At 57.9% G+C, this 20,773-nt stretch overlaps 1 protein-coding gene across 3 annotated transcripts in view; it reads right to left on the reverse strand.

Annotated features, from left to right (window-relative positions):
• INPP5A (inositol polyphosphate-5-phosphatase A) overlaps window positions 1–20,773 on the reverse strand; it is a 227,386-nt gene that overhangs the window by 11,978 nt on the left and 194,635 nt on the right. For all 3 annotated transcript variants that reach the window (XM_044748372.2, XM_044748366.2, XM_070520576.1), the window contains exons 10-12: window positions 12,012–12,107; window positions 11,827–11,901; window positions 3,049–3,122 (exon numbers count right to left, since the gene is read on the reverse strand). In XM_044748372.2, the coding sequence (XP_044604307.1) occupies window positions 3,049–3,122; window positions 11,827–11,901; window positions 12,012–12,107 (245 nt within the window). The remainder of the gene's footprint in view (window positions 1–3,048; window positions 3,123–11,826; window positions 11,902–12,011; window positions 12,108–20,773) is intronic.

Here is a 20,773-nt window from a genome sequence, read left to right on the forward strand (position 1 = left end):
ACACATGCACAATTAGTCCATAACCCATTCACATAGATTCTGCACACACCCTCCCTTACCTATGCATGAACACATATACCTACACACATGTGCACACACATATGAACACATGCACAACCTATGCAATGCCCACATACATGCACAAATGCACATGTGCCTACAGAGTGCATACGAGTGAATGCAATCCTGCACACAATCCTCTGTACACAAATCCCATGTACACATGCACACATCTATATGTGTGTACAGGAGCTCATACTCCTGCACACACACACACACACACACAGAACAGGCCTGAGATTACATTCCACGGTAGACTGAGGGAACATACCTGGGCAGGGACTAAACCACACAACCGCCACCTCTAACTGCCACCTTTGATCTCTGGCTTGGGCTTCTGTGTACATTGCTCCCACTGCTGGACACAGCTCTCCAACCCCCCATGCAACCCCTAGGGGCTATGAATGCTAACTGATGCCACAAGCATGGTTTAAAAATACAACAGAACCCAAGGGAGAGGGGAAGTTGGGTGTGACCCGGGTAGTGGGGAAGGGGGATAGATGACCAGTAAGTGGGGGAGGGGGATAGATGACCAGTAAGTGGGGGAAGGAGAAGAATGACTAGGAAGTGGGGGAGGGGGATGGAGGACCGGGCAGTGGGGGAGGGGGAGGGGTGACCAGGCAGGGGAGGCAGAACGGCCTCTGGAGCCTTTGGTGGGCTTCCCACCACAGGCTTGTGCTATGACTGGGCCGAGAGGCCAAGTGTACATCTTTCTCTGAGCTGGTCCCCCAGTTGGAAAGCCAATGTTTAGTCTGAACACTTTTCCCTTTCTTCTCCTCATATATCCATCTCAGAAAACTTGTAACGGTATTTCCAAATTAAAGGGAGAATATCTGGTGACTAAATCAGCCAGCCAACCGAGCCTCCCGGCTGCCAGCACGACCTTCTCCCGGCTGCTCCCACTGCCCTTGCTCACGGCTCCCGCCTCCAGCTGCAGAACACCCCCTGCTGCGTGGGGCCACCGACTGGTTGGGCCCACCCGGATGGCCCACGACATGAGGCCTGCAGTAAGGGACCCACCTCAATCACATGTGCAAAGTCCTGTTGCCACATCACACAGGACCTTCACAGGTTCTGGGATGAGGGCGGGGACATCTCTGGGGTCCTTTCTCCTACCCCATGAACCAATTGAACTCTGTAGAGATTTCTGCCCAGCAGGTCTGTCCCAAACCAGGGGCAGGGTGGCCTCTCTGTGCATACAGCCTGCCCTAGGCATCCTCGTGAACAGGGCAGGAGACCCCAACGTTGACACACAGGCAGCTCTCTGAAGTTCCTCCCACTTGGCACCAAAGCATCCCCTTGCCCCATCCAGGGATGAGAAAGATCCCAGACAAACTGGTGGGATTTGACCAAGAGCCCGGTTACAGCCGACTGCTCAGGAGGCCTGCATTCCTCTGCCAGCTGCACAGGGACCGGCAGCCCAGACCTCTGCTAGACCACGTGGCTGTGAGCGCTGATCTGTCTGTCCACCCTCTGGATGTGCCTGGGTGTGGACAGGCAGGTTTCTTTGCTGCCCAGTGTTGGTGGTGGGCTCCTGGCCTGGCCAGGTCCTTTCTGTATCCTCTGTGCCCTGGGCCAGGGTGACCCTCAGGGCTGCAGCATTTGGCAGAAACTCAAGAGGCAGATGCCAGCTTAGGGCACATGTGTCCACAAGGTCGTGCCATCAGCCCTTGGTGGCCCCCAAGCCGCCTTCCTCCTCGCCAGCTCAGCAAAGCCCTGAGAAAGACAACCTCGAGCTTTTCAAACAGGGACCTCTAGGACATCTGGCCTGCCACTCTCCGAGAGGGAAGTCTGAGAAATCCCTAAGAAAGTCTTCTGACTTGAAACATACGTGGAAGCACATCTCACTGCACATTTTACTGTGCACTCAACCAGCGCCGGAGCCTGAGGGAGACGTGCTCGGTCAGCACGCTGGACGGTCAGTGCTGAGGGCCGCCTCCTGCTCCTGTGCTTGAGCCACACGTTCAGGGGCGTCCGAGACCTTGGCCAGGCACAGCCAGGAGCCCCGAAGGCCGAGTGGGGCCCACAGTCCCTGCCTCTGTGGTCCCTGGAACTGGCGCCACTGGTCTGGGTGCTGACCCTGAGCTCCGAGTCTCAGCCGGGGCCTGGCCCTGAGGTCAGAAGGGCACAGGCCCATGGCCCATGCTCTGCAGGAAGCCCCACGACCAGTGGATGTGGGGCCCCTCCAGTCGCCACACGTCTGACCACTGAAACGCGGCAGGGGAATCGAGGACTGTCCTCTCAGAGAGCATCAGAGGCCACTGGGCTCTCGAGTGCGCTCCAGACACAGAACCACTCCTTCCGACATGAGAACCTTGAGCGTGCACTGCCAGGCTGACCCAAAGCAAACGGCAACAAGCCGGCCCTGCTGTTGGGGATGTCTTTGGGGTACAGCGCCGTCCTGTCTGCTCTAGAAAGTCTCCCCGAACGTGGCCAGGTCCATGTTTCACCCCAGAGGAAAGAATTCTACTCGGGATGTGAAAGAGGAGGAGAAGGCCGGGGAGGAGTCCTGGTCCTCGGGGTGCCCTCCCCAGGCCACTCTCTGTTAACAGTCTCTCTACCCCACGCCCCTCTGCACCCCGGGCATGTCTGGGCTGCACCCCGGGGCAGCTTAGAGGAAATGACTGTTATTGCTGCAGGTTTCAGGTTCTGGAAACGTGCCTGAGAAAGACAAAAACAGACAAACAGAACGGAGAGCCCACCCCCAAGACACCGCCCTCCACTAGGTGCCGATCGATATTCCCAGAAAGATCCAGAACATGGGGCTGCCTCTGTGGGCCCCTAGGATGCTGATCAGAGAAGGCCATATTTTGCATATTGGAAAAACTATCTTTTTTTAAACAAGAAGACAACAGACACTTATTGCTCTCAGCAGGTTGCTTGCTTCAGGCCAGAAAGGGCAGGAGGAGGGGTGGTTTGCACCGGGACATGGGGGTGCACTGAAGGGGGTACTGTTACCTGCTTGTCCAGCAAGCGGGGGCTCCTTACCTGGGAGGGAACGAGATGTCCAGTTCATACAGTCTGTCCTTAAAGACAGACAGCTCTTTGTCAAATTCTAAGAGCTAAAGAAAACAAACAGAAGAAAATAAAGTCACTTTGGTTCACCTCACTGGGGGCACCGAGAAGTCCCCGGGGTTGTGGTGGTCCATCTGCAGCCGGGAGGGACCCTTGCAACTTCCGGGAAACATGCGTGGCTCAAGCGCCCATCTGGACTGCACATCGTGTGCTCCACGCGCAGGCTGCCTACTGGGAACTGCCCTGTCGTGCCTCCAGAGACCCATGAGTGCCCAGCAGGCCCTTCTGCCCGTGAGACTGTGCTCCGGCCTCCAGCTCCTCTGCTGCTGGTGCTGGAACCTGCACTGCCTGCTGCTGACCAGCCACGCAGGGCCGCCTCGCTCTGCTGAAACCACACAGTCCAGCAGATACAGCAGTGCCCCCACTAAGGAAGCGTCCAGCAGAGGGGACACAGCTCCCGTTCTGTCCAAATGAAGTCAGAGAGTAAGCAACGTCAACCTTGCACAGGAAGATAACAAATGGCCCAAGTGTGTACACAGGTGAGACTCCAGCAGCCAGCCTGGTGTGAGCGCTGGCCCCTGCACGGAGAGGAGATGGCACAACCTGGCTCCATAGCACTCTGTAGAGACAAGCCCAACAGGCATGGTGCCCGCAGAAGGAAAGGGGCACTCCGGCAGCACCTCTGACCACACTAGGCTGTTGAGCTATCACCATACACACCCTTGGGATGTGTTCATTAATCATGTCCCCTCTCGGCTGTGCGGGAGACCCCCCTCAAAACCACACCACATCCTCCCCTCTCTGCCGCCTCATCTGTCACTCCTGAAGCGTGCAGTCAGCAGCACTGTGTAGCAGTAATTACCCCTGTGCCAGGCTGCTACCTGAGCTGCCTGCACACGGCCCTCCCCGCAACACCCACCTGCACCCGGCGACACCCAGCGGCACCCGGCAGGCCACTCTCCTTGAGGTGGGGCGGAGGGACAACTGAAGTCCCCACCAGAAGGAGCCGTCTGTACACGGTTTGGGAGGGGTAGACCAATGCTCCTTTTGAGTAAATGGGACCATTTCAGGCACACTTGCCTAATTTCAATCTCGTGTGCATTCCTGGACACTCAGAACAAGAGTCACAAAGAGCCTCAGACCCCGCCTGGCAAGGCTCAGAACCAGGGTCGGGGGCCAGACCCCTGAGCCCACATCTGCTAGTGAGAAATGCTAGGGCACACCTACCCCAGTCAGTACTGCCCTGACAGCCCTGGGGCTGGGTGCTTGGGGTGGGGGAGCAGGGGGTGCAGGGCCAGGGCTGGGGGTGCAGGATGAGAGGGGAGGCTTGGGAGTGAGGGACAAAGAGCCGCCTGGCTTTCACAGCACCAAACGGCCTGCCTGCTTCCACACCCAGGGAGGACTCCAGGCCAGCAGCTTCTGGAAAGTCCCCAAGTCAGCTCCTCAGTGGGGCTGGGAACAGATGGAGAGGAAGTTTCCAGGGAGGGAGACGCACCTTCAAGAGAGGGGCATGCCTGTCGGGTCTGGACCAGTACAGCACCCACGCAGTGTATTTGTGCTTACACATGTGTTTACATGTATGTGTGTACTTGTGGACACACATTCACATGCACACACACACACAAAGGCCTGTAAGCACGTATCTTATCTAGATCATTCCAGACTTGAGTTCTCAGCCTTCCCAGATCAGAGGCAGAACAGGCCCCTGAACGCAGTGTGGGGCCTGGGCTGCTGACAGGTGGGGCCGGGGAGGCTGCGGGTCCAGGCAGATGCTGATGAGGCTCTGACCGTCGCAATCGATAAGAAGGGGAGTGGCCTGTCTGAGGTCAGGAGCTGGCCTTTCTGGAAAGGACCAGTGCAAGGCATCCAGAGGACCACTGTGGAGTTCTAGTGGCCACGGCTAATCGGCCATTTAACCAAAACAACACCGGCAGCTTCCTTCCATTTGTGGTGACAGTTTCAAGCGTTCAGGAAAGTACAGATGGTGAAAGTGCCCGTGGTTCACCCACCCGGAGCTGCCAGATCTTCTCATTTCTCCCAAATTTACCTCGGACTCTTAGAAGAGAGGAAACGCTCCTGGGACAGTGAGTCCAGTGAGGACCCCGCCGACCCTACTCACCTGCCTCCTCCCCCAGTGGTGACCCAGCTGCGACGGACGTTCTGTGTGATCACTGCACACGTGCGTGTCCACCAAGAACACCTCGCAGTCTTTTCCACGTTCCAAGACTTGACGCCAGCATTGTCGTTATTTCTCTGTCGGGCCTGCGCTCCTGAGCGCAGCTCCCACCTGGTCCTGTGGGTCTGCTGGGGGCCGGCTTTCTATCCTGGCATGAGTGTCACTCACGCTAATCCAGCCGGCATTCCTAAAGCACCAGGCAGCTGCTGCAGACCTCTGGGTGGGGAGCGTGGGCTCTCAGCTCTTCCATCAAATGACTCCATTACCATCCGGCTTCTGTCACCGCGTGGGAAGCCGGCTGCCACTGTCATTCTTGTAGGGTGACCTGACACTTTTCTCAGGCGTGGTGTCTGCCGTCTCGCTCCGATGTGCCCTGCTCCTGATGATCGTCTCCCATGGTTCCGTCAGCGGCTCTCCAAAGGCCACCCCGTCACACCTCCCGCTGGAGTCTGCCTCCCAGTCCTGTCCACCGCACCCGCAGACGCCGGGCTGACTCTGCTCCTCCTCAGCTCCGTGTCCACTCCGGAGACCGCACTCCCACAAGTCCTGTATATTTTTAATCTGCTTGTCTTTCCAAGGTGTGGTATTTATGTTTCTGATTCTTTCATGTTTTAAATATTTCAAAATATTCTTACGTTATAATTTCTACCAATTATTCAATTATTTGGTGTTCTTGAGGGTCCATCCGCCTGTGCCGTATCTCCGGGCTCTTGCATTTGGGACCAGAAGCTCATCTTCAATGGACCTTCACGTGCAGGAACCTTTACAGGGGTGACAGTGGATGTGGGGCCTGCCTTCCAAGAGACAGTGTCCAGAGACAGGACACAGCACACAAGGAGCCAGGCTCTTAAAATACAAATACTCAGAACGTCACCTCGCAAGTTACAAGGTATTGGGAAGATGCTTAATTCTCTTCCTTACCCTTTGAGGGAAACTCCAAGAACAACCTTGGACATGTCCCAGGCCCCAATCTCCAGAGAAGATGCAGACAGCAGACAGCTTCAGTGACTGGCCCTGGCCAGCCTGGCCACAGCCAGCAGGTCTGGGCCTCACTCGCCCAGCCCCAGCCTCTCACTCACAACGGCCAGAGCGAGCTCCGTCAGGGCTGTGGCTGCCCTCCACCCTCGACAGCCTCCCCACTCGGATATGCCCCCAGTGTGGCCCTGGCCCCAGGAGGCAGTGGGGTGAGGGAGCCTGCCTGCTGCTCCCCCAGTGCCTCCCGCCCCTGGCGGTGACTCAGGGTCCCTCCCTCCTGACCGACACCCCCAGCTGGGCCCTCCTGCGCCCCTTGCGGTGCTGCTCATGGCGCTCGCTCATGCCTGACCAAGGCGCTGACCGCCTGCTTCTGCTCTGTCCCTGCTGGCCTGAGAGCCCCACAGGGTCCGTGCCCAGTCTGTTCCCAGAGCAGGGCCTGGCTCCAAGCGGCACCCAGGGGAAGTGCCGGTACTTTCTTTACACAAATGCAAAAACCACTCAAATTGGACACCCTGATTCTTTCTCTGAAAGTGGGTTCTTTTCCCACATTTACTACAAAGATGCAAAACCCTCCTCTGTAAATGAAAGGCCGCTGGCCATGGACCAGACCCTGGGCTCCTGCTCGAGCCCTCCATGAGAGGGCCCTGGACAAAGAACCCCATTTCCACTCTTTGGCAAGGGTTTCATCCACACACGTGTGTGCACACACGTGTACATGACACACACACGTGTCTACTTTGTTTTGTTAAGTTTTGACGGAGCCAAGGGTCAGTGCTGATCATCCTGACGCCTGTGCCATGTGTCTCACTGCCAGATGGTTCCCAGGCCCCATGCTCAGCTCCAGGGACACCCGGGAGGAGACTGGAGGGCAAGGTGACAGCAGGCCACACCGGCTTCTGCGCGTTGTGTGTGTGCACTTGGACATATGTGCGCAGCTGCACAGGGGTGCCCAGGTGTATGCGTGAGCACAGGTGTGGGAGTGGCTTTTGTTTGCACTTACTGAACACTGCCCTGTTTTAAATCAGCTTCCAAAAGAGACCCGCAAGGCCTTGGTGGGCCCCTGGGAGCCTCCCCAGCAGTCAGAACCTGTGCCGAAACAGGCTCCTCTGGTGGCCTGCCCCTAAGGCACCTGGTGCTAACGTGCCCGTCTGTTAACATGGAGATGTTCTCAAGCGTGAGTATTTCTTCATTTTGATCCAGTGCACTTACTAAGCCTCTGCCATGTGGCAGGCCCGTGCTGGACACTCTGGCTAAGGCTATGGATATCGTCGCCTTCCTAAGGGACATCTTCACCTTCTTGAACCTTCCGGCTGGTCGAATGCAAAGGTTAATCCCACAGCCACACAGATGCAAACCTGCATGGTGTCAGCTGCGGCCCACGCACGGCAGCGTTTACTTCTAAACCCCAGCCCAGCCCATCGGACCCCAAGCCGGGCTGCCTCGGGGAGGGCGGGTGCAGGAGGCCAACCTGTCCCTGCCGTCTGGCTGCTCTGACGGGCTGGCGGGACCCTCCCTCTGCGGGACCAGCAAGGAGTCAGCACCCAGGGCTCCACGGCCTGGGGAGTCTGCTCACGTCCCGCATCCACACGAAATGATGGGGGTGGAGGCAGGGCTGCGGACCGGAGACGTTTCTGAGGAGAAATTACGCTGCATTTCTGTTGAAATGATAATTTGTATCTCTTTGAGATTTTTCACAAACATGATAACCAATTTCACATGTATCTTAAACATTCTTCTTGATTACGAAGTGAAAAACAGCACAGGGCGTGTGTGGACAATGATAAAGCAGCTGGCTGGTCATATGTACCTGTCAGGATCTGCCCAGCTGCCCGAATTCCACTGTCACTGCAGAGACACTCACTGATAAAGGAAAGAAGCCCAGAAAATCAATGCGCCCTGAGCCAGAGCAGCCGCTAAACACACAGAAAACATCTCTATCCAACAGGCCCAGCGCTGTGAAAATTCCCAGGCCCTGCCCTGGGACAGCCACGGAAAATTTAATCTCTCCAAATCCTCACCAGGGCACTCCATCCTGCAGCCCTGACAGCCACACTTACAATTAATTATACAATTTCGATGGGAATATCGACTAAACAAAGCTATAAATCATAGAAAAAGTCAATAGGCATGGACACATTCAATCATGTCCCGGCCAATGATTACTACTCTTAAAATACAATAATTATTTTCAGGAGCCAGCTTGAATTAAATTTCTGTCAGACGAGTACAAGACCGGTGGTTGATGAAGGATGCGATGGATTTTGGGGCCGCGTCGGGCGCAGGCACATCCATCGTGCGGACGGGCGTGTGTTTCAGTGCCCGTGGTGCTCGTGGCTCCCCAGGGAGGTCAGACCACCTCCGACGGCTCCTCAGGCTGTTACTGTGCCCCGTGGGTGATCCGGATGACTCCACTGCCTGCGTGTGGCCGACGCAGAGGCTGACTTCTCCCAGTGCCGGGTGGCTCAGTAGGAGCACAAGACGCATCCGCGTGAGCCTATGGGCCGCTTCTGAAGGCAGCAGCACCGCGAGGCGCTGAACGCCGGGGTCTGTGCCAGCGGTGGGCAGCGCTGCCCAGCTGCCCTCCCACGTGGCTCCCTGGAGAAACTACAGGGAAGAGCCCGCGAAGGCAGGCCCCCCAGACCCCCTCTCTCCACGCCACTCCTGACGCCATACAGACATGGGCACGGGAGCTGTTCAAAATAACCATGCGGAGATCGAGGCTCTGACGCAGCTCTGCTGTATTTTTAATCTTAGAATCAAACTGCAAAGTTCTCCTGAATGTTCAATCTAACGTCCCTCCATCTTAAAAAGAAAACCCCAATTTCATATGCTAAATAGACAGAAATGAAGATGACCTTCAGCAGCCACAGCACTTGTTACTTCCAGCGGTAGTTACGCGCTCCCTGTCCGAAGGCTGAGAGAGGACACGGGGACCTCACATCCACACGTGACACTCACTCCCCACCCTTCTGGCACGTGCGCCTCCTCTCCACCTCCACTGCCTGTCCCGGCTCAGACCTGTTTCTCTTTTGACTGACAGAGCCTCGTTTTCACCAGTCTCCTTGCTCCTTCCAGAACACCCTGGCTCCTTGGGGGGCCCAGTGCCATGCCCCCGTTCCACTGTTCTCCTCCCAGGCAGCCTCCGCCTTCTTCTTGCCCTGGTGACTTCACTACTCCTGCTTCAAGGCGCCGTCTCTGTCGGGGACCTCAGAGCCCACCCTGCCCGCCTTCCCCAAGCTCAGATGGTCATGCAGCCACCCCAGGACAGGACGGCCCCCTACTTTCCTGGGCTTCACCTCCACACGGGAACAGCCAGACAAGGCCTGTCCCCACACCTGCCCCGGGGCCTCTCCTCTGCCCCGAGTGCTCCAGGTCCCGTTGAGGTCACCAGAATGCCAGCTTCTTCAGCAGACAGCATGCGGGATGCCGTCCCTGCCCTGTGGAGCCTCCCGTCTCAGGGGACCTAGTAAATACACACATACTGAGCGTGGGCACCACGGGGACACAGAAGGACAGTCAACCTCACCACGGCCTGGGGCTCGGGAGGAGGCGAGACATGAGCTGCCAGGGCCCAGCGTAGAGTCCACAGGGGACAGGCTGGCGGAAGAGCAGGAGAGGCAGCTGAGTGCTGCCGGGGCTTGGGTAAAGCAGGGCACCCGAAAAGGAGGCGAGGCAGGAGGGGAGCACGGAGACGGAGCAGTGAGCCCAGCCTCAGGGAGGAGATCAGGATGCCAGGCCATATCTGAGGCGGGGGGGTGGGGCCAGGGGAAACATCCAAGGGCCTGACCCCCTGGGCCTGTAACAAGCCCCCGGCTGGGCTTCAGGCTGGGGTGTGCCAAGGGGCAGGGGTGGCAGGAAGGAGGCGGCAAGGGGCTCCAGCGCCAGGGAAGAGGCGGTGGGCCCGGAGGAGGGAAGGGACAGACTCGGGGTGGGCAGGGAGTCTAGGCCCAGAACCTGACTGATGTGAGAGGCGAGGGGAGGCCGGGCAGCTGATAGGGGGCAGAACGCCGACGTGACTTCCCAGGAGGAGACCAGAAACACAGGGGGCCAATGTGGGGGCTGCAGGGACAGGGGCAGCAGATGTGGTTCTGAAGGAGGGACAGGGGACTGCAGAGTCCCTGGAATGGCGGCGGTCTGTCACCTCGCTGTCAATGTGCCCAGCCTTCTTCTCTGCACTTGGCACACACAGAGCTGAGGAAGGTGCTCAGACCCTGAGGGGAAACCGAGGCACAGATGTGGAGCTGAAGCACCCAGCAGGGCCCAATGTGAGCGCACGGAGGGGCCTGAGGCAGACTTGAGACAGAGTTGTTGTCTAGAGCTGGAAACGCAAGGCCCAGGGGGTGACAAGCCCACCCAGGGGAGCCCAGAGTGCAAAGAGCTGAGCGTGGGGACAAAGAGGGACCAGGGAGCCCACCCACGAGAGGTGTGGTCCTCTGGGGACATTATGGGAGGCAGGGCCTGAAGGCCAAGCACCGTGCCTGGACTTAGGAATGAAGACGTCCTCGAGGGCGTGACAACGGTCTTGGCGGCGCAGAGGCCAGACTGCAGGGGTTGGATGACCGGGAGCTGAAAACGGAGGACAGCAGGACAGACAGCTCCCTACCAGGGCTGCAAGTGTAGAGGGCGAGTGGGCTCCTCAGATGGGGAAGGAGGCAAGGCCTGGAGGGCACAGCGCCCCCAGGAAGCAGCGGGGGTAGGGCGCACGTGCAGAGGCAGCCCACAGGTGTCCCCAACCTGCCCTGGCGGCAGCCCTCACACTTCTCGAATGTGCACCCCCTGGCAGCTTCCCAGGATAGGACCCGCCTCTGCACCACTGGAGCCCCGGGGGTCACGAGGGACCAGAGCTGGCTCCGACCCACTTGAAGAGCCAATTCTTAAATTCTCAGGAATTTTGGAGCTGGTTCTTCAATATAGCTGTCCTGTCAGCTTGGAACTGGCCACAGTGGGGCCTTTGTTCACACCTTGGAGATTGGCAGAGGTCACATGCTAACAGTTCACCTACCAGTCACTGTCACTGCACAAAGTGGGCATCCGTAAATACCCTAAGATCAGGCCCAAATCAGATCACAATAAAAAGTGACCAGTCCAGCGAGCCTGGCCACCTCTCCCTGCTTTTCTGCACACGGCCCTCCAGGGAGGCCTAGGGGCTCAGCGCAGAGTGGGGTTCCCACAGCCGGGTGCCTCCGGCAGGGACCAGGTCTTCACTGAGTGGCTTCAGCCCTCACTTCCATTCACACGTGCTTAAGTGTGCACACACGCACAGAGACACATGTGTGCCCACACCCAGCAACAGGGATGCCTTGTCAAGTGCACACTGTGGTTTCTCCCCATTCCAAACGACGCCCAGGCCTCTGTGGGCTGGCCCTGAGCCGGAGACCCAGCACCTAGCCTCTCACACAGAAGGGTCTCGAGTGCTAAGGGCCGAGCGAGAGGCAGGCTGCCCATTAGTGAGACAGCGAGGCAGGCGGCTGCGTCCAGGAACTGTCCGAGCAGAGAAGTCACAGGAGGGCAGGGGCTCCAAGGCCGAGGAAGCTCGGCCCAGCGTGCTGTCACCCCAGGTGGCCCCAGGGAGTCGGCCACGGTCTGTGCGGAAGACTCACCGCGGTGCCGTTGTTGTCTCGGAAGACCTCCTGGTGGGAGTAGTCAAAGAGCTTCTTTTCCAGCTGGAGCATAACCTGCGAAACGAAACGAAGGGCCGTCAGCGCAGGTGGAGCAGGGCCCAGCTCAGGGACGGCCACAGGCAGCCCGCGGCGCACCATGCACCCACCATTACAGGCGAGCTTACCTTCCGGTCATTGTCTGACTCGCGGAATATCAGCTTCACGACTTCATTGGTGTCGGCAGCACGGACCGTCTGCATCGTGGCCTTTGTGCAGAGAGTCTGGGAAAGACACAGAAGGAACTCAGTCCTCAGTCCCAGGGGAGGGTCCTCTGCCAGGCTGCCTGTGGGCAGTCCGCACATGCCCTCACCTCTCTCCCTGACCTCGCCCTTTCCAGGCAGCTCCCTCACTGCTTCAACCCAATTTCACACCTCCAGTCAAGGGACCCCAGAGCAGCTCCCCAAGGGAAGAAGGCAGGAAGCACAGCTCCAAATGTAATGGGTCCACAAATCCACCGGGCAGAAGCAGGAGCTGACCAGCAGCGCCCAAAGGCAGACGTGCCCTGGACGAGTGCGGGACCCCTGCAGCGTGGCCCTCACGCCCTGCTCCACCTCTGCTTCCCTGAGCTTATCCCCTGAGCTGCTTCAGCTCCGACCTGGGCCTGACCCGGGAGGTCTGCAGGAGGCTTCACTGACAACAGCCTGAGCAGCTGCGCTTCCACAGCTGAGAAGGGAGGGTCAGCTGCGGGGCGCATTACAGTGGGATCAGGCCCAGCATGGGCCGGGGGAAGTGGCACAGGACCCAGAAGGCCACAGGAGGGGTCGGGGCAACCCAAGGAGAATAGAAGCCACCCTGAGGGCCTGGAGCACGGATGCAGGATGCTGGCCAACTGAGGGAAGGGTGACCGCTGGGCAGCGTCGGGGAGAAGGAGGAGCGAGCGCTGTCACTCTCCACAGGGACAGGCTGCACAGCTGCCACACTCCACGCAACAAGCCAGGTCAGAGATCAAGCCACCAAGTGATTGGCTAGAAAATTAAATCAGAGTTGTTCAGAAAATTCTTCTCATCTTAACCTGAGTGTGAGGCAGGGAAGGGCATCATGGGGTGGTGGGGAGATGTAAACTGGCCCCTCCCCAACGGAGGACACAGGTGCAGCCCCCGGCCTGCAGACGGTGCTGTGCTACGCCGAGCCCCCCATGGGCAGCGCGGTGCAGCCCGCTCTCTAGGTTCCAGAGGGATGAAAACGCATGACAGGAGGGCACTCAGGAAAATATCTAACAGAGGACGTGCCATACAGGCGCTGAAACCGGCAAGTTATCGGGGAGAGAAATGAAAGCCCTGGACGATGGTGAGAGGCCGTGTCCACAGTGGGGAGGACATGGGCAGCCGGCCCCCCTGCTGGAGCCCACTGACACACCACACCCAGAATCGGCAGTTCCAGACAGAAAGCAGAGCCCCTGTTGGCTAGGGCGGGTGGGGCGTGGCGAGGAGTCTGCCACTGAACTGTGGCTGGTATGTAAATTATACCTCAGCAACGCTGTTTTTAAAAAAAGGACCAGATGATTTTTATTTAAAAGAAAACAAAGACCACTGCAACGAAACGATTAATTTCTCCTGTTTAGAAACACTCTTCTGTGAAGGGGTCCTGGTGGAGTCCTGCTTTTGAGAAATGCTTCGCTCCAGAGTGCGGCTGCCCACGGGCTCGGGGCCAGGCCTGCAGGGCAGCTCCGGCTTCAGAGGGGAGCCCTCCTGCCGCACGAGCCGAGCCCCATCAGCACCTTGGCAGGCAGCCTGAGACACAGATCCCCTCCTGGGCTGCCAGGGACGACGGACACGCACTGCCCATCGTGGGGCAGGGGAGGCGGCCGCACCGTCCCCAAAGCGCCCCCCAGGCCAGGCCATTGACATTCAGAGCACAGACCAGCTCAGCGGGTCAAGCCCCCAAAGTGGCTTTTGGACTCATGTGTCACAAATCAGTCTGGCCGCCTTCAAACACTCGGATTAGAACAAGCGCCGGAACAATCCGGAGCAGAGCTCGGCCACCCTGCCCATGCGCGTCCCCAGGAGGTCGGCGCCATCCAGATGCTAATGTGCTTAAGTGGCTTAAGCGCTTCTGTGAATGGGAGAGGGCTCGGGCGGGCAGACGGCCATTGTAGCCGCCCCAGGACGCGATTCAGGAAATTCATGGTCCTTCTCCCAAAGGCATCTGCTGGAAACTTTTTAAAAAATTGCTTTATCTCGCCATTTCAGGCGGGCTCCCAAAGGCTAAACATCTGATCAGCCCCGAGCGGGCGCACAAAGGGGTTGCCCGTGCCTCCGCTCCCCGGGCCCTTTCTCCCACACCCTCCGCGGAGCCACCCATTCACCAGGTTTTAAAGAAGTGATCAGGCGCCTTTCACTCAGGTCCTGGCCACTCATGCGGAAACTCACAGGGCCCGCCTTTCCAGCTCGCCTCCTGACGGAAGGGATTTTTCCCTTTTGAAAGGAAAAAAAAATACCCAAAATGCTACTTTTAAAGAGCCAGCTAGGATTTCTTCCATTATTAGCAGCCACACCAAGGGGCACCTGAAAGGGCCGCCCAGCACTTGGACTCCAGGGCACTGGGAGTGCCGGGTTTTTCTCCTGGAATTTAATGGACCGCTGTCGCCAAGGCCATCTACCTGTTGGGTGGATAAAGAAATTCCCACATTTCTCCTCAGTCTGGGTAACCAGCGAAGCATGCTGCTGGGATGGGGCACCTGGAGCATCCAGGGCCCCAGTGTCAGCCCCAAAGGCTGTCTTCAGCGAGTCCCGCAGTCTTACAGCCCACTTGATTCGCACAAAGCTACTGCGGTCGGAGGCGTCCGCATGCAGCCGGCCCCACTCACCTCACTGCCCCACTCACCTGTCACCAACGCTGCCCCCCAAGTCCAAAACTCTTTAGGGGCAGAGCCTCTGGGCCCTAAGAGCCACCAGCCTTTCAGCGCAGTCCTGCAGGGCCGCTCGCACCCGGTGCCCACAGGGCCAGGGCGAGAGCAGGCAGCCCGGCCGACCTCAGGGCAGGAGCCCGCGACACCAGAACAGCTTGCAGGACAGAGCCCAGGGGTGGCGGGCGGCGGGCGGCTTTTAGAAAGTATGTTTGCAAGTTCTACGCAGTAATTTTTGGTCTGTGTTGGTGAGAAGTATACGAAACAAAACATAAATACACATTCAAAAGTTTCTATCAGGAACAGGGACTAGGTAAGGCAGATTTAAAGACAGAGGACTTTGCAAAGTTTTCTCATTCTAATTGCTAATTTCTAAATGTTAAATAAAAGCTATAATCCTGTGTATCCACTTTAAGAGGTCAGTAGGTATTAAAGAAACCATCTCAACTTGCGTTTACCAACAGCCTTAAAGCTTCGGATCCATTAACAATGCTGACTTCAGAGAGCAGGTTTCCTGTACTCAGCCACTGAGGCCTGAGCAGCAGCTCACGCCAAGATGAGCCCACGTGACACTCACCAGCTGTTTCCAAAGGACCCAGCACAGCCTGGCCAGCCAGGCAGCACTCACCAGGGCTGGGGTGGGTGCTGTGCGTGCAGCCGTGTGCTGAGCTCCGAGCGAGTCGTGGAAGGCAGGTGGTCACGGTTCCTGGTGTCTGGAGGGGATGGGGGTGTGGGGGTAACTAGTGAGATGATGGTAACGCGGACAAGACAGGTAAAACTGGGCAGGTGCATGTGGAGGCTCCATGTGGAGGGCCCAGCCTGGGCAGAGGCCAGGGACAGGCAGTGTGAGAGCTGGGGGCGGCGGGGGGGGGGGGGGGGGTGCACAGGCCAGGGGTCTTCAGTCTGGGGAGCTGGGTTGGGGAGGAGATGGGGGAGGGTGGGGAGAGGGCTCGTGGTCAGTGGGGGGTGAATCAGGTTCAGGCCATGTTTGGGAGTCAGTCTCTGGAGCCAGGGGTGGGCCATGGGGTGTGGAGGAGAGCTGAGGGGACGAGGCCGCCCTTGCAGAGCTCTGGGGTGCCCCAGCACAGCCATGGGCCCCATTGGCTCAGACCCCTGCTCAGGCGCAGTGAGTTCCTTCTCTGCTCAGCAGCAGGAAGAGCGTGAGAGTGCATTTCCAGCTCACTTTTCCTCCAGTGGAGAAAATGTAGGAACTGATGTATGTATTGGAAGCAGATTTTGAATTTAAAAATATTGTTTGGTTAAACATGAATAACTAGTCTTGCCTTTGTCTGCAATGCCCTGCGTGGCCTGGAAACACGTATTTGGGTTTCCCTCTCTAGCCGGAGTCAGAAGAAGTCCCCAAGAGCGAGAGTGCAGGGTCTCTGGGCTCCCGAAGGGCTCAGGAGCTGCCCACCTGCTCCATGGCCTGAGGGCGGACACTGCCGTGACAGGTTCTAGATGCCACAGAGGGTCACAGGGCAGGGAGGAGCGAGTCTGGGACTTGGGGGGAAATGTGTCCCACGGGGGTGGGTTAGGGAGGAGCCCGGGGTCAGCAGGTGCTGGAGCTTGCGCACCCTGCCCTCCAGCGTGCTCCTGGTCAGGGGTCCGTGACAGCCCATTCTAGGGGCCTCGCCTCCTGCCGTGGGAGGATTACTGAGGCTGGCCAAGGCCGAGGCCACGGGACTGCAGAGGAGGGAAGCTGGGCTTGGGGGTGCTGCAGAGGCACGAGAGAAGTTCAGACGCGGCCTGCTGGGAAAGTGCCCTTTCTGCTGCGGTGGCGTCTTTTAACTCCCTAACCATCCCCGGCGGCTGACACGCAAGCAAGGCAGTCTGTCAGCTGGTGATGCCATGAACTCCCTTCCTGTAACTGGAGCCCACTACAGGGGGCGGCCGGGCCCCCAGAAAGAGCCAGCGGTGTCGGGCATTCTCTCAATCTTCCAGAAGCATTCCGAGTGTGCCTGCCAGGGGACGGGCCCCCTGATCCACCGTGACAGGCAGGCAAAGCCACCTGACCAGTCCCGAGGATGCTGCTCTCCCTCCTGAGCTGCCCAGGGCGCTGGAGCAGCAGGGACGTACAGACAGACGCATCACTGGGGCCTCCTGGCATGGCCGCTGGCTCCGTACACCCTGTCCCCAGTCTGCACGGGGACAGGGATCCTAACACACGGCCCGGGCCTTGTGGGCAGGCGCCAGACGCCACCTGGTCTGCTGGAGCAGGGCTTTTGGAGGACTGCTCGGGGCACTGTCTCTGGCCACCCGCCACTCTCGATGGCTGCACAAAGCGGTGGGGCAAGGTTTAATCCCGACTTTAGCCAGCGGGTGAAAACCAGCGGGCCAGATGTCCGCGGATGGTTTAAGGCACAGAGAGGGTCAGCCTGGGGCCCAGCAACTGCTGTGTCTGCTCAGAGCCATCCCTGCTCCCTCTCCTCCAGTGGGGAGCAAGCACACTGACAGTTAAACAACATCAAATTGAACCACAAAGCCAGTGTGGCCCCCAAATTTAGACACACAACAGGCAGTTACTGCAGGAAATATTCTAGCCCCTTTGCCAACAGAGTTAGACCTTTCTTTTTTCCCCAAGTTGAGCCCTCCTGAAGGAAATTACAGTGATTCCCGTTTCCGCCTGGAAACCCCCAGGAGAACCTCGCATCTTAACGCCAACAAAATACAGGGCCAAGGGCGTCCAGTCCCACCTGGGGTCCTGGCATCCCCTTGAGGTGCCCCTGACGGCGACAAGGGCTGCTGGAGTGCAGGGCATTTCCCACAAGGGGCCGGGTGGCAAGGCGGGGCTCCCACATCCAGCTGGGGCCTTTTTGCACGTAAATAGGGCCATTCATCCACTGCTCAGCTTCTGGGTAAGACCTCAGGGGCTTGGTTAACTTTTTTCCATTAAACTGAAAGTAAAACAGCCTTAAAAACAACAAACAACAAAAGGTAGCCAGCTTCCTGAGGCTGTGAAGCTCCCAAGCCACCGATGGTACACACAGGACCCCAAGGGGGTACGCCTCACCCCCAGCGGTGGGGTCACCCAGCCCGGGCCTGGCATCAGGTGGCTCTGATGTGACGTGCATGGCCAGAGCCAGAGGGAGACCTGCGTGTGGCCAGTGCCCGAGCCCCCGGACTCACGGCACGGGCTGCAGACCATGTCTTGCTGGAAGCCATCGGCACAACTTCTCCCTGTTGGAGTTCTTCCCCGTGACTAAGAACCGACATGGACCCTCCATTACCCGCCCCAGCCTCGGTCTGCTGGAGCCACGGAGTGACCCGCAGGAGGAAATGTCCAGGGCCAGGCAGGAGCATCCTGATGCGCAGCCCCGTCCCCCGTGGACCTTTCCCGACGGGCCGTGCCAGGGTTGCAGAGGGGCCACCTGTGGGCAGACGGTGTCAGCGCTGGGGAGACGGGAGCTGAGTCCCGATTTTAACCAGTTACAAGCTTCCTTCTCACACAGAGGAGGGAAGAACCAGCCCTGAGGGACGCGCTCGACAGTTAAGTAAAGTGTCTGCCTGGCACCTCTCAGTAGTCTGATTAACACCTGGAAAGAAGTCGGGGGAGGGGGACCCGCGTGGCTAGTCTGCAGGACGCGCTCGCCGCTCACCTGCGCGCTGGCCTCCGCTGGGCCGACCCGAGGCTGGTGGGTGGGCTTGAAGATACATCTCCCCAATGTTTCACGGCCATCCCTCTAAGTGTGACCCCGCTCCAGAGCTTTCATCCCTCTGACAACTTCACGCAGAACAACATGCAGCCCCTCTGAGAGCATGAAATCGCAAACAAAGGCGGGGAGACAAAGGAGGCGAGAGCCATGCGGCTGCTGCTCCTAACTTCAGCACAAACAGATGTTTGGAGGGCTCCGGAAAAGCTGAAAGGAAGAGCTTGTAAAAGAAATGGGCCTTAAAACAACGTCTTCAGCTTTAGATAAAGGGGCCCAGGAGGCTCTTTGCCTGCCATAGATAAACCTGAGCAGACACCACGCGGCCCGCAGCACGAATCTCCATGATGCCCTCTGGCCAAGGAACTCGGGCGTCCACTTTGGGCTCCAGACCAGGAGGAAAACATTGCAGCTGTCGACACACGGTTCCCATCACCAGAGCGCAGCATGCGGTGTCACCCAGCCCCATCCCTCACAGGAGGCGTGCGCTCCTCAGGACTGCCGTCTGTGAACTCTGCCAACATCTCCAAGATCTTCCTTAGGAACAGCGACAGCAAAACCATGCTTCGGAAGCCACGCTCTGAAGGGATGTGACTGGCCATGTCTGGCTGCTCACGGGCAGCGTTTCAGACTGAAGGGAGTGAGACTGGAGACGCCTGCAGAAGTCAGATGGGGGTCTGCTTCCCAGCAGGCCGAGGCCTCCTCCTATCAGAACAGCGTGCAGCTGTTCCGCGGGGAGACCGTGCCATTGGGAGGAGGCCGGCCTCTGCCCTCCAAAAGGAGAATGGGGCCACGGCCGGGGTGCAGGCCTCGGGGCCGGGATGAACTTGGGAACACACACGTGCGCACGCATGGCCTTCTCGGGTGGGCCCCACGAGCCCTGTCCACTCACACGGGACTTTGCTCTGGGTCCATCTACCAGGAAACAGGATGGGTGACACAACGAAGCCTCATCAGCTGTCTCTGCCCCGTCTGAACAGGGTCCAGCCCATCAGGACTAACTGACCAACACGCTCATGACTGCAGGTCCCAGGCACATGCCTGGGTGCCCATCACCTTCTGGGAGCAGGGGCTTCTCCGTCAAACCCTGGAGACCCCGAGGCTGAGCAAATCTCCTCTCCCACCAGCACATCTTTTCTCCGCTTCACCCAGGACCCTGGGGATGATTTCAGTTTTGCATCCTCCCCATGGGCAACATCCACACTGGGGACAGAAGTCGTCCGTGGACGCTGTAACAACGTCGGCTACTGGGGACAAGGAAACACCTGCTGAAGCCAGCCTCTCCCTCCTTTTGGGGTGTAACTGAGTCCTCATGCATGAGGACACTCTCGTTTCTCTGTGCTGTGTGCCCAGCAGGGACCAGACTAAGCTCCTTGGCCTGGAGCTGCTTGCCCACCTGGGCTGCAGGGCCCTGAACGGCCCACCTCAGTCAACCCCAAGATGGTCCGTCTCTCCTTTCTCTAGAGCTGAACTGTTGGGGTTTCTCTTCTCCCACCCCGAGGAGACCACTGAGACGTCAGAGAGAGCTGCCCCTCAGCTGTCAATGCTGTTAGGTGGGCTCCGCCAACCGTGCAGAAGCACGTCGCTGAAAAACCGACCGATCACAGGCACCTCAGTAAGAAATTCACCACTGCCCCATCATTCTTCTTGTTATCCTGTTATTTTTGGTTAAGTTCTAGCCATAAAAATGTCTAAAGATGAAAAAGGGCTACATATAAAGGTTCCATCTAACATGTCCCAAGCAGCAGCGATTAAAGAAAGGAGCGAGGAGGGCTCCTCAGAGGTGCTTTACAAAGAAAGCCCTGAGCACTTTACATAGGTTTCCCTTAAAACAAGCTAATGGAAAATCATTACCTTTTAAATTTAAAATTTTCAAATGACTCTAGAAAATAGAACTGACTCTAGAGAACAAACATGATCTTTTATGCCACTAATAATTCTCCGAGTAGTGCTGAACATCAATATAAATTTGTGTCCTGCTGTGTCACATGCTATTAAATCAACATGAAGCTTTAGCTCTGAAAGAAGTTCTAAGTGACAGGCCCCAGCTGCTGCGGACTCGACCCGGCCCGCACGTTTCGGCCTCACTCCAGACTGCCCAGACCCACGTCTCAGAAGCAAGGGATGAAGAGGGGCATCCTGGAACTCTCTTGAACCCCACGCACAAGTCAGCGTGTGAAAGTCCTAGGTTAACATCTCTGGTCAACACAAAGTGGGTGCAGAGGATTAACAGTTCTGACAAGAGGACATCTAGTCCCACGGACACCCATCTGAGTTCCAGGAACACAAGATGAGCATCATTGGTCCAAGCGATGAACTCTTCCTTGCTAACTAACGTCTACAGACATTAGTTCAAGGCCTAAACATATTTAAGGAGCAGAAAGGAGAATAAGTG

Source organism: Equus asinus, chromosome 2 (assembly GCF_041296235.1).
Source record: "Equus asinus isolate D_3611 breed Donkey chromosome 2, EquAss-T2T_v2, whole genome shotgun sequence".
Lineage (NCBI taxonomy): Eukaryota > Metazoa > Chordata > Mammalia > Perissodactyla > Equidae > Equus > Equus asinus.